Genomic DNA, 18,220 nt, shown 5'->3' with positions numbered 1-18,220 from the left:
ACCCGACACAGTAAATTCTGTAGTGTAAATTTTGACTCTATTTTGATAGGGACCAAATAGACTCAGTTTTAGAGTAAACTAAGATTTGAACTAGGAAGAGAGTGAATTAAAAAAATTGAAAAAATAAATCTCACTCAAGGGTTAAGGTTTGAACTCACAACCTGCATCTTGGGAGATTGCCACACTACCACCTGAGCTATGACCCTCCTACTCTTTGCTTTTCTCCAGGAGACCAAAAACATTGTTTTAAAGACATATAGTACCGTATTTTTCGGATTATACGTCGCTCCGGATTATAAATTGAACCAGCCAAAAAATGCATAATTAAGAAGGAAAAAACATATATATAAGTCGCACTGGAGTATAAGTCACATTTTTGGGGGAAATTTATTTGGTAAAATCCAACACCAAAAATATACATGTCATCTTGAAAGGCAATTTAGAATAAAAATAAAAGAGAGAACAACAGGCTGAATAAGTGTACGGTATACTAACGTTACATGACTGACATGCCTGGTAATGTCAGTAACGACGTAACATATTAAGAGTTTGTAGCGAGCAGTGACGGGAGTCGGAGTGTTGAAGCACGGAGCCAAAGGCTGGCGTTTTATTGACATCAGCTTCTGAGGTCTTAACAGCAACTCCCCACTCAGCTAGAAGCTAACAGGCTAACTCCCCTTTTCCACATAACAAAACCTTCCCACCCGGAACTCTCCCTTCGTCCCAACGTTCCGTGGGTGAATTATGTTCCCATCACTACAAGTTATTCATATAACTCTAGCATAAAGAACATGCTAACAAGTTTACCAAACTATCAGTGTCACTCCAAATCACTAAATCCAATATGAAATCTTCATCCTCGGTGTCACTTTTAAACAACTCCCCCAACTCGGGAGGTAGACGATGCGCCGCTTCCTCGTCTACCGGCAATGTTGAACTTATCAACACAGGCCTAGAGCGCCCTCTTGCGGTTTAGTGTGAAAATAACATGTGAAATGATATAATAATGTGTTAATTTCACACGTAAGTCGCACCAGAGTATAAATTGCACCCCCGGCCAAACTATGAAAGAAAAATACGGTAATAATAATCACTGTGATTTGCTCTCCTTCAACAGCACTAATTAAGAGAGTGAAATGTCACCTCGAGACAATTTCAGCCAATCAATATAAATTCATGCAGCACCACATGTGATAACACTTGAATCGACACCGCCACCATCTAGTCTCACAGCAAAGACGTATTCTGTTTTCATTCCTAATTTGATTATTTATAATATACACCTGGATTCAATTTTGGTTTAGCTTGAAATGGTGAAAAAAGTGAAGGGGTGTTAACAAATAGCAAAACCAAATAACGTTATTCATTAACACTTCTGCCTTATGGGCACGGCTCAGAAAGGTTGACGTGAAGGCATGTCCTGCAACCTTTGACCACTAAGTCATTCTCCGAGGAGGCAAAACAGGAGAGGAAGAACAACAAAATTACAGGACCCTTAAAAACTGAAACCAGGATCTTTAAAAATACACTAAAAAGTTTCCACTTGGTAAGTTGGCGCTAGTTGTTTTTCTCGCTTGTTTATGTGTGTGGTTAGGACAAGAAGTTAGTATTATGTAACTTGGTTGATTTGGGTCAGTCATATGCTCGCAAAAATCTTTCACTTGTGTTAACATGAACTGTTTATTGCCTCAAATGACACAGACAACCTAAACATACAACAGAAATAAGTAAGAAGGGTGGAAAAAAACTGCCAATCAATCATTTGTCCTCATTTTCAACAATGCAGTGGACTGATTTGATAACGGATGTGGTTCATGTTTCTCCCTAATTCCTGTACAGTTTGTACGCTGTAAATCAGCGTTACTTGTTATGCAACCAGTACTACACTACTCTTCTATAATACTGCAAAAAATAAGGCCAAGTGTTTGACAAGATAGAAGATTTAAAAAGAATAAGAAATTGCTGCATTTTATTCTGTTCAGGAATTTAAAAAAAGAAACAAAGAAAGAAATGGTGAGGAGCGTATTAATTGTCAGGAGACCCCAAAAACGGCAAATTTGTTCAACCATGAACATTTTTTCATCAAAGAGAACAATCCATTTCAACACTTTAGATTCGTAATTTGTAAAAATAACACCCACACATGTGGACTGACCAAAAATACGCATTTTTAAAAAATATATATATATGAAATTTGCCAATTGAGTGTGAGATAAAGGGACTATAACAATATAACAAATATGTTTAAAGAAGATTGGACTTTTGCCAATAATTTATTAAGTGTAGATCGAAAATGTATTAGAGAGAACAGTAGGAAACGACAGATGGCGGTAAAGCTCGCAACGGTTGCCAAACACCGTTCAAGGGAACTCAACCCAAAACTTTTCTTTACAATAATATTTTCTATGCAGCCCCAATAGTCTAAACATGGTATTCAGATTAATATTGCGTTTGTGTAATATGAATGAAGCAATAAAATCCACCCGCGTTTATCGGACATTTTGCCAGCTGTCAACTGAAATTGACAATCCCAGTTGCTCAAGGCTCAGGTCACAACCAATCACGGCTCAGGTTGTGAATGTCACGTGACCAAACTCAGAAAACAGGTGACCTCAACCCCATCTCACACATTTGGAATGAAAGAGGACAGAGGATGTGAGCAAGGAGTTGTCAACTAAGAACAGTTTTCTGTTTTTTTTTTGTTTTGTTTTTCTCAAAAACTCATGTTTGTGGCATGCTGCATAGTACAGTAGTTATATTTTCCTTCAGGAGTCTGTTTCAAAGTGTGTGAAAATCAAATCTAATCATCTCTACATGTACACATTTGGCCATTGTTTTTAAGCACTGTATATTTATAACAAATGGACATTGAAATCAGAAGTCAAGGTACTTAAGTGTACAATCAATGTATTGAGCCGTGATTGGTCCTAACCTGAGCCCTGAAAAACTATGATGTCACTTACAGTTGACAGCAAGTGACAAAATGGCCACCCCCTGAGATGGATAAAAATGGGTGGATTGAGTTGCTTAACTCATTCCATACACTCAATATTAATCAGAATGCCGTGTTTAAACTAGTGGGGGCACAGATTACAATTTATTGTAAATACATTTTTTTAGTTGACTTCCCCTTTTGTTTAAACACGAACAAATAAGTCACACTTAATGATGTAACAATGTGCTAACTCATATTTATCACAATATTGAACTTGATATTGGCAATAGTTCAGAATTTTTCATGGAAGTGTACTTCCATGAAAAATTCTGAAATATTTCCAATTCATGGCTATCAAATTTGTTTTGGTGTTTCACTGGAAAACATTTCCAAATAATAATGGAAGAGCGGATATGAAAGAGGGAAGGCATTTCTATTAACCTCAGTCAAAAATATGTTTTGTCTGATTAGGTTTCCTCACAGGCTGGAAAAATGTTCAGTTGGATCTGCAGCATCATTGTGTTCCTGATCAGAACAGGACATTGTGTGCCTTTATATGAACCTGAGAATCTCTCTCAAAGACACCTTCTGATGGAGGAGGGTGATCTCGCCAACAGTAACGCCACTGACACCCGAGGTAAGTCAATACACACATTTTACAAGATGTGTTCCAGAACTTTGAGCTCTGACATTAGATTTACAAGAATATTGTTTACAACGTTGGTGCAATCCAACCTGTACGCGTTTATTGTTTTATATTACGCCAGGGGTGTCCAAACTACGGCCCGGGGGCCATTTGCGGCCCGCCATCCATTTTTTAGTGGCCCGCAACATATGCTAAAAATGGCATTTGACTCAGTTCAAATAAAATAAAAACAAAAATGTTTGGAGATGGTCAAAGTAAGAAGGGAGGGTTTCGAAAAACACAGGTGCTATTAAAGTTTATTTTAGTTAACTAAAACTAATGAAAAAACTAAAATTCAAAACTACAATTTCGTTAACGAACTAAAATAAAAACGCAGATGCTTTTTAAAAAAAAGAAAACTAAGTGAAACTACATTTTATGTATACAAAACTAACTAAAAATAAAACTGAAGCAAAAATGTCCTTCGTTTTAGTCTTTGGTAATTAATTTAATGCATGAGCCATTGGGGATGATTTTAAATGTGTGTGTTTTAAATATTTTGCACAAGTAATACACATTTAAAAGAAATAACAAAAAACCTAAAAACTAAAACTAATACTGAAACTAACTAAACTAAAACTAAGCATTTATTAAAGAATTAAAACTAACAGAAATACCCTGAAAAATAATTAAAATCTAACTAAATTAAAAAAATAAAAATAAAAACTCAAAACAAAATAAAAACTAAAATGAAAAATTCCAAAACTATAATAACCCTATTGCCATATTACAAATAAATTGGTTTATGTACTGTACCATTTTTAGAAATATGCAAAAGGACAAATAAATTATTTGTACAATTTTTAGGACTAAACACAATTTTTCTTCATAACATTATGCGGCCCTTGCGTCCTTCTGATTTTCTATATGTGGCCCTCAATTGAAAAAGTTTGGACACCCCTGTATTACGCTTTTTTTTTTTTCTGCCTCTATCGTCTCAGCTCTCACCAATGACGACAACGCCCAAAGGTCGATGCAGTGGTCCTCTCTGGCCGCCGGACTGGGCACAGCAATTGCCGTCTCGCTTGTCATTGTGATGTCGGTCAAGTTCCGCCTCTTGCATCGCTTTCTGGCCAGCTACAGACACTCCTTGCTGCAGGAGGCCGATGGGATCAGCCAGTACGGTCAAGACGATGCTTCCTTCCCAAGCAGTGTGTCGGGTCGAGTAGGAGCGGTGAGAGGGACCGTCGGCACACTGGAGGATGACGACGACGGCTTCATTGAAGATAATTACATCCAAACCAGTGAGAAAGAACGGGCGGAGAGGGAAAGAAATGAGGAAGAGGAGGAGTATGGACTGGAAGATAGTGATGATGATGATCTGCACTTCACAATAGGATGAGATGTCGTAGATAAGAGCAGTGTTTGGTTTGTTTTTTTTGCTAATTTTTTAACACTTGAGAGATGCAGAAGCATCCAGCCTAATGTTCAGATCAGGGGGGTCAAACTCATATTAGCTCAGGGGCCACATGGAGGAAAATATATGACCAAGTGGGCCGAATCAGTAAAATAATGGTATATAACATAAAAACAATTGCCATCAATTCTACGCAGATTTTCGCTATTTGTGGACCAGCCCTAAATTACGGAGCTCAGCTGTAATCTATTGTTCCAAAAAAGTAACACGAATGCCAATGGAACACGGCAACACTTTCCTGTATGAGTTCCGCATGTCTTAAATCTACCAGTTTTGCATATATATTGTTCACAGAATGCAATGTATGGCACAATTAATGAAGATATAAGGATGTTAATTTTTCTCATTTGTATTTGTCTTACCAGTAATTGAATTTGTGTCGTATTTACACGTTTGTCGGTCTATGGTTTTTGTTTTTTTGTTTTTCAGAAAAATGTAAACAAACCCTAACTTTAGGTTGTGTGTAAAATAATGACTCTAGGACGATTCCTTGTACAAGTTGCATTGCTCATCCGAGGAATGCTTGTGAGATTACAAATTTATGTTTGGATTGTGGCCGGCTGATTTATTAGTCTGGCATTACAATTTTTTATTTTTTATTTTTTTACTTTACAAAATCATCTCGCGGGCCAGATTAAACCCCTTTGCGGGCCTGATCCGGCCCGCGGGCCTTATTTTTGACACCTCTGATTTAGATAAATATGACTGTGTGTGTCTGAATCTGTGTATTTCTTTCTACACATGTCACTCAACACCTAAGAATGTGCAGCACTGTCCAATAATCAATTAGCAAGATTAAGTTAAAAAAAAAAAAGAGAAAAAAAAAGTGGTTCTTGGACCAAGAAAGAAATAATCAACATTATGGGGATTACACTCCAGGCCACTGAAATAAGAGAAATCCGTAATAAAAACAAACCCCATTTAAATACACTCAAGGCACGCGTTTACAGCTAACAATCTTATCATCTCGCAATATATAATCAATCATCATAAAATTAACCTACAGCTGTCACTTTCTGTAGGCGTAAAATGCAGGATTACAACAGGATTTTACATTCTATAGTCCTGTTTTCATTCTTCATCATTCAAATTTATAGTGGCAAACAAAATTGTGTGCTGCCACCTAGTAGTCAACAATGGAAATACACCTCAAATAAACAAGAGGCAGAACAACATAGAGTTACAATCAAATCTGCAAAATAGCGGGACTGTGAACCAAGATTCATTGATAGGGGGCGGGATAACATTTTGCGTGAGGATGGGTTCTGAATACAAAAATTTCTTTTCACTTTGAGCGTTTGAGGCCTTGTGGCAACACTGGAACACTCAAGTCTAAAGATCCTTGTGGCACTCCTCGTAAATCTTCCATGAATCAGAAAAGCAGCCTTCTAACTAACAAAGAAACAGACCAACTAACGTTTTTACACTTCTGCAATCACTTTGGCCTTGGAAGAGGCTTGAATTCTGCTGAGCGACATTCTAGTTCCAGGATACAGAATATAGTTTATATCAGCATACAAAATGTGGTCCGAGACATTTGAATGTACCGTATATATCGATATGTGTAACACAATAAAATAATAAAATGACTGAACATAAGCACAACATAGTGACTTTTTTTTTTTTTTACCAGATGAATTTGTAACAGTCTATTTAACCTGTTTACAATATTGGACAAGATATGGCGGTTACAGTGAAAAATGTAGAGATTTCTGCTGCTTTCTCACATGAAATGAAAGACTTACTTGGCACCTCAGTGTCATTATTTTTATTACTTCATATCTTGGTGACGGTCAGCTTCAAAAGGTCAGCTTCTGACTAGTTGCCGGAGCCGTTCTAACCGCAGCTTGTACCTGCCTCTGCAGAGAGAAAGTGGAAAGTAATTTTGCCACTGCTGAGACTGAAATCAGCGTTTCATGTGTCTTCGCACAGAGACAGAAATCTATCAGCAACAATTGGAAATTGGGAAAAAATGCTACATAGCAAGAGGTCCAAAGTAAAGGTTTATTTTCTGATTAATATACGAAACATGTAGTATGACAAATTGAATGCAAATGTAGAAATACTGATATATGTCAAGAAATACTGATTTTAATGCACAGTGCACCACTTCCATGTTACCATTTCAGACTCTACTCGAGGAAATAAACATTTATTTTAACTAAAGTAGAAATCTTTCCATCGTGTTTTTTTTTTTTTTTTTTTTTTTATATTTATCTTAACAAAATGTCAGCCTTATCAGTGCATTCATTTGGTTCACGGATGGCAATCACAGTTAATCACAAGGTAGTGCTCAGGAAAATGTCAACCAAGTCGGATAACCTAACCACAAAAATCGACACAAAATGTTTACCTTCATTGCTTCACCGGCACCATGTTATGACATCAGTCAGACATTTCCAGTCTAAATACAACTGCATTGTACTGTATCCTAACCTCCATCTTACAAGCAAGGGCACTTCAAATGAAACCAATGCTAATGTTAGCATTTTGCCCAAGAGCACATCAAGCTAGCTTAACCACTTGTGACTGGCCAAGTACAAACTTGGCTAAAGAAAATTTAAAATGATATATTTTATTCATGTATTGTTCTGTTAATTTGAGAAACGGGGTTGTGTTGCACTCCATCACATATGGAAACAATGAAAATACATGAAAAATTGAAGTGAGGCTTAGGTCTACACAAGGTCAGTTAGCTGGATGTCATTTTATGCTGAGTCATCTCGTTAACTTTTTCTCTCTTTCTCTAGATGGCTAAAAATGTTTTTAGAGCATAAATAATCATAATCTCAGAGCATAATTCCAACAATTAACGTTATAAAAATCAACAAAACTAATAGAAAAAAAGTTGACATTGAGAGTTTGCACAAGTTATTGTTTCTGTATTTTGAGCAGTTTATTTGATTTTTTTTTTTTTTTTTTTCCAATTCTCCAATGACGCACAAGCATTTGGAGAACATGTAATAACTTTTATTGTGATGACTCGAACAATCTAATCTCCTCATGCACTTGAAGTACCTGAGGAAAAGGTCACAGATGTGGCCACGAAATTACAGCAATTATACCGGCAATAACCCAAAAAAAGACTCACTGTCCAATTTTTGGTTGATATGCCAGACTAAAGCAAGGTATTTGAGAGTTATGACTTTGATTTATGCACCAGCACAGTGGAGTTTCAATTAGCTACATATACATAAATAAATACAATAAAACTCCTCTTGTGGTTGAAGTGTAGACTTAGGTTTAATTCAAGAAGTGCTATCGTTACCATAACATTATTAATTATTAATTAGTGTTGTGCTATAATCTTGTTCATACAACAACGGTTCATTTGTACGGAATCACTTTTACTCCATTTTGGCCATACACATTCACTCTGTAAGAACTCATTTGCTGAGTGAATCACCCCTCGATTCCACAAGGATTCTGATTGCATTTACCATTGATTGACCTTCCCAGGGTTATGAATGGCTTTTTCATGACAATTCAAATGGATGATTATGAAATACGAACAAATGCTTGGTGTATGTTCCAAAGGTGCAATCAAGTGACGCCGTCATGAATGTAAATAAATACATGGGTGCAAACTGTTCTGCAGCTGCTCCAGTGCTGTACAAGCTAATGAAACCAAGGCCAACATGTATGCTGTCGTGATGACATGTCAAACATTTTGCTGTGGCGTGGAGGTGTGTCGCTATCCTTGGAATGGTTAAATGTAATTTGCCGATGTCTATAAATTACAGATTTTTGTGAAACATTTTAAATTAAAGCTTCAAGTCTGAACTTCAATCCCATCTTAATTGTTTTATTTTATATACATTCGGGTGTATAAATGGAAACATCACAATAACCGCCTAAATACTTCTGGAACATCACATTCTTGTAATCGGTGGTTGTAGGAGTAGCAAAAGGTCTTTGGCTTTGAGGAATTCTGTGCAGAAGCCATTTTCTTGTTTCCTACAGACAGAGAAACTGAATTGCTTTAACGATGACCAAAAACACAATTATGCATGGGACATAAGAAACACAAGTGTCATAAATTATCTTACATTACTCCAAGATGAGACCAGCTTGTTGAACAGTCACAAGCGCAGGACTTCCACTAATTACACAACATTCAGCATAACAGCGAGTTATTTTTTTTTTATGTTAGCTTTCTCTGCTGGTCAAACCAAAAATTGCTTTCCATGAACGAGTGCACAAAATCTGATTGTCATTGCTGTATAGGCATCTGATTGGCCTTAATCTCGCAAAACAAGGGGACCTAATGTGCCGTTATTGAAACAAACCCTCCACCTTGCTTCTGTCCTTTTGTCAGTATGTCCCACTAAAAATTCTCATGAGGGATTCTCCACTCGAACGCCTGTAACAGTCGCTATGAAACACCTCTGGAACACACGCTCAGGGTCCGGGGGCTGGTTATCGGAATGCAGCTTCTTTTTCATGAAGTACTTTCTGAATCCCTGCGGACCAGAGGCACACGCCGCTCTGGTTTGGCTGGATCCCTCCTGGGGGTCACTTGATGTACCTGATGAAAGGCACAAAGACATGCATGAGAGAGAGCGAGAGAGAGAGAATGATAGACACACACTAACCTGCCACCTGTAAGGGTATGTTGTTGTCACGACGTCTTGGTTTGGTGGTGATAAAGAGGTAGCAAAGCACACATACTGCTATGAAGAAAGCTACAACAAGCAACGCTGCAAAAGACAGGGCAACAAGAGCCCATATACTGGAGGAGAGGAAAGAGTATGTTATAGATAGGAAAATACACTGTATATAGGTTCACTATACTGTAGCCTAATTACTACTTTAACTCATTCACTCCCAGCCATTTTCACTGAAGCAAAACCCCTTCAGTCCCTGCTGTTTTTGCTGTATTTTGACTGATTTTGATTTGATTCATCAGGGGGGGAGTATATTTCTAACTATCTGTTTCCGTTTTGCAGTAATTAGCATTAGAATATAGCTACGTTTCATCATTATTTACAAATCTGTTTAAAATTGTGGGGGGAAAAAAGCTTGTTCTTGTAATAACTAAGATTGTTTCAACCGTTATCTTCAGTTCAGAGGCTGCATCAAAGCTCTAGCATGAAAAACCCATTAAAAACGTATAAATATGTCTTTGGGACACTAGTAATATTTAAAAGAGAACGTATTTATACGTCTTTGGGAGCTAATGAGTTAATATACATTTTTAATACATGGAGCAGCCTGAGTGGAAAATGGACAGCAAGACAAAACTTCAAATCATGTTTTAATGGTGATTTTGTCATCTAATGATTTCTGTAACACATGTATGTACACCCTTAAAAATGCTGGGTCAAATTTGTAACTCAACTTTTGGGTGAACGCTTTTGGGTCATCTTTTTGACCAGTTTGATTAAAATTATGAACCCATCTGCTGGGTCAGAAAGCTCCACCCACAACATTAAATAAAAAGCATTGGTCGCTTAAAGGGATAGTTCGGCTTTTTTGACATGAATCTCTACTTCATCCTCACCTACAGTGTGTGCGATCAGCACTGACTTACCTCTGACAGCGTTCTGTGACACGAGTTCTGGTCCGGTGTTGGACGAGAGGAAAATAGTCCAGTAAGTTGGCTGTGGTCACGGAAATAAAGCGTTTTTCTTCTAAAAACTATTTGTGTTCAAAAGAGCGATACATTTGCATCACAAATACTCTTTCCTGAAAAAAGTCATATGCCATTACCGCCAGCCACTACTTTTCTGTTCGTTCATATCACTGCGCATCGCCCTGTAGACAGCTAATTGACGCGCTGCAGACACCTGATCCTTCCGCCTTCGAAAAGACAAAACTTGTAGATGAGTGCGCGTCTATCAGCTGCATGCAGGGCGCCGCGCAGTGATACGAACGAACATAAAAATAGTGCCTGGCGGTAATGGCGTCTGACTTTTTTCAGAAAAGGAGTTTAATGATGCAAATGTATCACTCTTTTGAACACAAATTGTTTTTAGAAGAAAAACGCTTTATTTCCGGGACCTCAGCCAACTTGCTGGACTACTTTCCTTTCGACCAAAACCGGACCAGAACTCGTGTCACAGAACGCTGTCAGGGGTAAGTCAGTGCTGATCGCACACACTGGAGGTGAGGATGAAATAGAGATTCATGTCAAAAAAGCCAAACTATCCCTTTAACCCAACTACTAGTCTAGGCTGCTGAGTGTACTTTGATCAGCAGTATTGGTTGACATGTAGACCAATTGTTGGGTTAAAATAGGCCCCGCCTTCAAGTCTTGTGTTTGGAAGTCGCCATTTTATCCAACCCCAAGCTTTTGGAATTGCTGGTAGTTGCTCGAATAGTGATGAGAAGCAGTAAGTACACGGGTGTAGTTACACCGCATTTTACATTACTATACGATAATGTTAGGCTAGCTGTATATTATTACCTTTAAACAACCACATCTTGTGTCTACTTTAACTACGGAATAGAGCCGGTGTTTAACACAAGTGTCTGCTTAGCCAGCGACGGCGAACGTCGGGGCCGTGGAGCTCGGAGGAGGAATTGTTTGGTCGGCCAGAGCGAGTTCAGGGGTAAATACGGTGTTAAGCGAGCGAGACTCGGTGGGGATTACCGTGGGGTACAGATAGACTACTGTACCTCTCAAAAGATACGTGACACAGGGACTAATTGGTGGACACTGGATATCGAATTGCAAAGTTGTTTATGGCAACGTTTAATATTTGTGATGAAGTGTAAAGCTAGCTAGTTAGCTCTTGTTTTTTTGTAGAAATTCTTCTTCTTCTTCTTATCCGAAAACAATCGTATTTTTGGGGACCTAAATGTGTACGAAAAGTTACCTAACTTTGCACACTCCTGGGCTCGGCGAAAGATTTCATATTATGAAGTTGCCACGTTGATGTATGATGCAATTTTGAATAAGTACATATATATACACACACACATATACCTATATATATACACACCTATATATATATACATGTACATATATATATATACATGTACATATATATACACATATACATATATATATATATATATATACATATATATATATATATATATATACATATATATATATATATATACATATATATATATATATATATATATACACATTGAAGATTTGTTTCAGGGGTTGTTTCACAAAAACCAGGACCGTGAACATGAACGGCACATTTGAACAACGTCCTGAGTTTCTGAATGGTGAGAGGGAAGCTGCGCGTTCGTATTTCCGAACGCACCCAAGCTTTTGGAGGCAACAAGCTCTTATGTTCATGGTCTCGGTTTTTGTGAAAACATCCCCCCCGCCTCCCAAATCCCTAGACAAAAATTCTTTTCTTGACTGGTCCAATTTTAGAAGGAAGAAAAATAGGAAAACCCACAAAATAGCAAGGTAAACCTGCGATACATAAGGTTATGGTCACAAATTAAAATCTGTAACACAGCAAGGCTACAAAAGGTGAACTGTGATATAGCATAGGAACACTAAAAAATATTTGTTATTTATTCGTTTGTTAAATATTGTCACTCATAATAAAAATTACATTTCCTTTTGCCTATTTTGATTTGTAATCTGAGATTATCGGGGCAAATATGACAAATAGATTGAAAGATCTAAAAAAAAAAAAAAAAAAAAGTTTTTTAGACTTGACATATCTGATCAACAAGCTTACAACACATCATGTAAAATAATGCATCTTTGATTGGTAAGTAGATGAGAGACCAACTTGCTTCTTTTTTTTTATTGTTGTTTGATTGAATTGATAAATAAAGATGACTTGACTTGATAACTTCATTATTTTTCATGTACAATTAATACCTTTAAAACACATTTTCCCACTGGCTGCCAACTGAAGATGACATCACCTATGCTGAGAAAATAGGGAACAACCAATCATGCCTCATCTGTTTTCTAGGTTTGGTCAGCAAACTGATCAGCCATGATTGGTCGTTACCTGTTCCCTCAGCACTGGTGATGCCATCTTCGACAGCAAGTGGCAATATTACTTTTTAAAGTTATTAATTGTTGATGAAAAATGATAGTTATCAGATTAATAATTGTAGACAAAATGGCTCGATGAGTCAAGTATCCCTTTAACAATGAATTTAATAATTTTTAGAATCACCTTACAGCAAAGTCAAAGACACATTTGACCCAATTTGGGGTCAATTATGGTAACCCAACGCCTGGTCACGCCCATAACGCAGCCCCACTGATCTTAAAATGACTACTAGATGGGTTGGTCCAACTTTAGGAACGTGTTGGGTTACCCAAATAACCCAATTTGGGTTAAATTTGACCCAGCTTTTTAAAGAGTGTATATTTTGAATGTATTATGACTTGGAATTTGAAGTAGCTGTAATAAATCTGCAGGATTAAATTAAAAAGGAGATTCGAGTTTTTAGTCATTCATCTAATGGCATAATGACAGTTTGTTTGTTTGTTTTTTAGCTAAGCTATCACGCTAATCATAGAAGCTTTCCTAATTACCTGAGCCACCACATGTAAGCATAGTCGTATGGATAAAAGCTGTTGGAATCGTCACAGCAGTACTTCAAGTCATTAAATCCACAACAGAAACGAGCAGCAACATTTTCCGTTTTGGGGCAGGAGAAGGCGGCCACAAGCACTGCCTCCGTGCTGAGGTAGCTGCTGCATTCGGCGCTCATGATGAGACGGCACTTGCGCGCTCCACAGGTGGACTGGAGGTACATGATGAAATGTTCGCTGGTCATGATGAATGACGGAGGGTTGGGAGCCAAACTCTCTCTCTCTCTCCCTCCCCCTCTCTCTCTCTCCCTCCCTCCCCCCCCCCCTCTCTCTCTCTCCCCCTCTCCCTCACCTCTCTCTCTTTCTTTCTCTCTCTCTCCCTCCTTCCATCCCCTCTCTCTCTCTTTCTCTCTCTCTCCCTCTCTCTCTCTCTACCTCTCTCTCTCTCTCCCTCCTTCCCTCCCCCCCTCTCTCTCTCTCTCTCTTTCTTTCTCTCTCGCTCTCTCCCTCCCTCCCCTCTCTCTCTCTCCCTCTCTCTCTCTCTCTACCTCCCTCCCCCTCTCTCTTTCTCTCTCTCTCCCCCCCTCTCTCTCTCTCTTTCTTTCTCTCTCTCTCTCCCTCCCTCCCTCCTCCTCTCCCCCCCTCTCTCTCGCTCTCTCTCTCTTTCTCTCTCTCTCTTTCTCTCTCTCTCACTCGCTTTCCCTCTCCCTCCCTCTACCCCCGTCTCTTTCCCTCTCTCTCCAGAACGGTCGTGGCTTTATTTTTCAATACTTCCTGTTGCCGCATCAGTGATCTTTTGTTTTGAAAGAGGGGGGAAATTGTGGTGGTTGCTCTGGTCACAGTTTCAGTTATAGTTTCTGACGTAAGGAGAAAGAGGGAGGCCTACGTTGTTGGGGAGAATGGGTTTATAGTTTGTCTTTTGAAGGTTTAAAACTACGGAGCCCCTAAGGTGACATGGTAGAAAAACAAACATCTTTGCGAGGGAACGCAAAGTTGTTTTTTTTCGCCTACCATGTCACCTTATCTGCGCCGTTAACACTTCCGGGTCATCTTCCATGCGACCAAAAGTGACGAGGATAGAACGTTTGTAAACACGAAAAACAAAGCAGTGGGAAAGCTTTCCCAAAGCGACTAGGATGGAGCATATATATTCCCACTTCTTTGTTTACACGTCGCTTTTGGTCACATGGAAGATGAGCTGGTCGTGTTTACGGCGCACCCAAGGTGACATGGTAGGCGAAAAAAACAACTGCGTTCTCTCGCAAAGTTGCGTTCCGCGAGGGAACGCAAGGTTATGAATGGCTTTTACATGACAATTCAAATGGATGATTATAAAATGGGAACAAATAATTGGTGTATGTTCAAAAGGTGCAATCAAGTGACGCCGTCATCAATGTAAATAAATACACGGGTGCAAACTGTTCTGTAGTTGCTCCAGTGCTGTACAAGCTAATGAAACCAAGGCCAACATGTATGCTGTCGTGATGACGTGTAAAACATTTTGCTGTGGCGTGGAGGTGTGTCGCTATCCTTTGATGGTTAAATATAATTTGGCGATGTCCATAAATTACAGATTTTTGTTAAACATTTTAAATTAAAGCTTCAAGTCTAAACTTCAACCACATCTTGTTTTATTTCATATACATTTTGGTGTATGAATGGAAACATCACAATAACCGCCCAAATACTTCTAGAAGTAACAAACAACCACGTCATCATCACATGTATTCTTTTAGGATAGGAGGAGCAAAAGGTCTTTGGCTTTGAGGAATTCAGTGCAGAATTCATTATTACTGGAGCTTGATGCACAAATATCTAACATGACAGTCAGAGAAGAGAGCAAGACTTTAAGAACAAACCAACACACAAACTGTATTAAAAATAAATGTCTTGAAAGATAGATGGAAATGAACATGTTGTATTCCCCTGGACAACCTCAAATTGCCAAAAATGCAGGCACAGCATATACATGAACCATAAAAGTCATTTGCTTGTTTCCTACAGACAGAGATATTGACTTGTTACAACTTTAATGATGACCAAAAACAATTACACAGTACATGGGACATAAGAAACACAAGTGTCCTTATCTCGCATTACTCCAAGATAAAACCAGCTTGCTGAACAGTTACAAGCGCAGGATTTCCACTAATTATACAACATTCAGTGTAACAGCGAGTTATATTTTTAATCTTAGTTAGCTTTCTCTCAGTAATTACTTTACACGAATGAGTGCAAAAAAAAAATCTGGATTGTCATTGCTGTACAGTATAGGCATCTGATTGGTCTGTATCCCATAATACAAGGGTACCTAATGTGCCGTTATTGAAACAAACCCTCCACCTTGCTTCTGTCCTTTTGTCACGCAGTACTGAAACTTCTTATGAGGGATTCTCCACTCGAACGCCTGTAACAGTCGCTATGAAACACCTCTGGAACACACGCTCAGCGTCCGGGGGCTGGTTATCGGAATGCAGCTTCTTTTTCATGAAGTACTTTCTGAATCCCTGCAGACCAGAGGCACACACCGCTCTGGTTTGGCTGGATCCCTCCAGAGGCTCACCTGATGAAAAGCACAAAGACATGCATCAAGACTATTTCTTAGAAAAAAAGAAAGAGAGAGACACACACTGACCTGCCACCTGTAAGGGTATGTTGTTGTCACGACGACTTGGTTTGGTGGTGATAAGGAGGTTCCAAAGCACACATACTGTTATGAAAAAAGCAACAAGGAGCAGTGCTGCAAAAGACAGGGCAACAAGACCCCATAGTCTGGAGGAGAGGAAAGAATATGTGATAGAAAGGAAAATACACTGTATATAGGTTCACTATACTGTAGCCAAATTACTTAAATATACACTTTTAATACATGGAGCAACCTGAGGGGAAAATGGACAGCAAGACAAAACTTAGAATCATGTTTTAAGAGTGATTTTGTCATCTAATGATTTCTGTATGACATGTATGTATATTTTGAATGTGGTATTACTTTGAAGTAGCTGTAATAAATCTACAGGAGAAAAAGTCATTCATCTAATGGCATAAAGACAGTTTGTTGGCTTGTTAGTTGTTTTTTTTTTAAACTAAGATATCACTGCAATCGTAGAAACTTTCCTAATTACCTGATCCACCACATGTCAGCATAGTCGAATTGATAAAAGCTGTTGGCATCGTCACAACAGTACTTCAAGTCATTAAATCCACAACAGAAACGAGCAGCAACATTTTCCGCTTTGGGGCAGGAGAAGGCGTCCACAAGCACTTCCTCCGTGCTGAGGTAGCTGCTGCATACGGCGCTCATGATGAGATGACACTTGTCCGCTCCACAGGTGGTCAGGGGGTACACATGATGAAATGCTCGCTGGTCATGATGAATGACGGAGGGTTGGGACTCTTAACATTCTCTCTCTCTCACTCACTCTCTCGAACTGTCATGACTTTGTTTTTCAATACTTGTTACTGGGTACTTTCAATACCTGTTGCCGAAAGAAGACATAACTTATATGTCTGCTTCCACTGTTGCTCGAGCTCAAAAAGTTTTTTGTTTGTTATTTTATGATTTGAAGATGCCAGAATTTATACAGAATTTTAGGTTTTTCACTGATGACATAAATCACTTTATGTTCAAGCAGTTACTCAGTACTTGAGTATTCTTTACAGCGAATACTTTGATTGTTTTTTTGTTTTGTTTTTTTTATTTTATGACTACTTTTTACTTGCGTAATATTATTTTTCAAGTAATACTACTCAAGCTCAATTCACACTGGGTGCGGAACAGACGGGTGCGCTTTACGTACGGCGGCCGTACATATGGAGGACCAAAACTGCCAAAATTTGAAATAAATGTCTAAAAGTGAAAATAAAAATGAATATAAAAAATATAATTCCACAATTATATCTAAATAAATAACTATAAATGGAAATAAATCAGTTTTTATTTTCACTTTTTGTCATTTATTTAATTATTTAGTCATTTATTTATCCATTTATTTAGTCACTATTTATCTATTTATTTCGTCATTTATTTATTTCGTCATTTATTTATTTATTTATTTAGGCAGTTTTGGGCCGTACAGCCAAGTGGAAATGTTATTCAAATGAGGGGGCGGTCCTAAGCATGTCTTGGGTTGGACTCCACTGTTGCAAACTGCCTGTCATTGGTCGAGTGAGCAGTTCGGCGAACAAGGAAGTCTCGCCGGCTTGCAATGGACAGCTCCAGCAATGGATGACGATCTTGTCCACTGTCTGCTCTCACTTGTTGTCTAACAACTCAAGTCGCAAGTTGAGGTGCCAAAACTGCCAAAATTAAAAAATAAATAAATAACGAAATAAGTAAAGAAATGACGAAATTAATAGATAAATAAATGACTAAATAAATTAATTAATGTCTAAATAAATGACAAAGTTAAAATAAAAACAGATTCATTTCCATTTATATTTATTTTTTTTTAGATATAATTTTGGAATTATATTTTTTACATTCATTTTTATTTTCACTTTTAGTCATTTATTTATTTATTTAATCATTTATTTCGAATTTTGGCTGTTTTGGTCCTCCATACGTACAGACGCCGCAATGATAGAACACATTCAAGTCTACGTGTCAATTCACACCAGCTGCGGTGCAGTTGGTCTGTGGGGTGGAATGGATGCAGCGATGCGGAAGGTTTCCGCAAGCGTTCTATTTTTTCTGGACGCTGCATGCGG

At 38.2% G+C, this 18,220-nt stretch overlaps 3 protein-coding genes across 3 annotated transcripts; 1 reads left to right on the top strand and 2 right to left on the bottom strand.

Annotated features, from left to right (window-relative positions):
• The first annotated feature begins 1,452 nt into the window (after positions 1–1,452).
• Positions 1,453–5,830, top strand: LOC144017657 (uncharacterized). Its single transcript, XM_077519505.1, has 3 exons — positions 1,453–1,546; positions 3,407–3,572; positions 4,562–5,830. Exons 2-3 carry the CDS (start codon positions 3,428–3,430, stop codon positions 4,960–4,962), a joined length of 546 nt encoding a protein of 181 aa, XP_077375631.1. The 5' UTR covers positions 1,453–1,546; positions 3,407–3,427; the 3' UTR covers positions 4,963–5,830.
• A 2,548-nt stretch (positions 5,831–8,378) lies between these two features.
• LOC144017496 (protein shisa-like-2B) lies at positions 8,379–13,786 on the bottom strand. Its single transcript, XM_077519168.1, has 3 exons — positions 13,514–13,786; positions 9,633–9,769; positions 8,379–9,565 (listed from the first exon to the last, which is right to left on the bottom strand). Exons 1-3 carry the CDS (start codon positions 13,756–13,758, stop codon positions 9,375–9,377), a joined length of 573 nt encoding a protein of 190 aa, XP_077375294.1. The 5' UTR covers positions 13,759–13,786; the 3' UTR covers positions 8,379–9,374.
• Positions 13,787–14,710: 924 nt separating this feature from the next.
• On the bottom strand, positions 14,711–17,439 carry LOC144017428 (protein shisa-like-2A). Its single transcript, XM_077519042.1, has 3 exons — positions 16,636–17,439; positions 16,149–16,285; positions 14,711–16,076 (listed from the first exon to the last, which is right to left on the bottom strand). Exons 1-3 carry the CDS (start codon positions 16,812–16,814, stop codon positions 15,895–15,897), a joined length of 498 nt encoding a protein of 165 aa, XP_077375168.1. The 5' UTR covers positions 16,815–17,439; the 3' UTR covers positions 14,711–15,894.
• Positions 17,440–18,220: the final 781 nt, after the last annotated feature.

Source organism: Festucalex cinctus, chromosome 1 (assembly GCF_051991245.1).
Source record: "Festucalex cinctus isolate MCC-2025b chromosome 1, RoL_Fcin_1.0, whole genome shotgun sequence".
NCBI classification, from domain to species: Eukaryota; Metazoa; Chordata; class Actinopteri; order Syngnathiformes; family Syngnathidae; genus Festucalex; species Festucalex cinctus.
The sequence above is the reverse complement of the archived record's forward strand: the minus strand, read 5'-3'. Positions and strand labels throughout refer to the sequence as shown.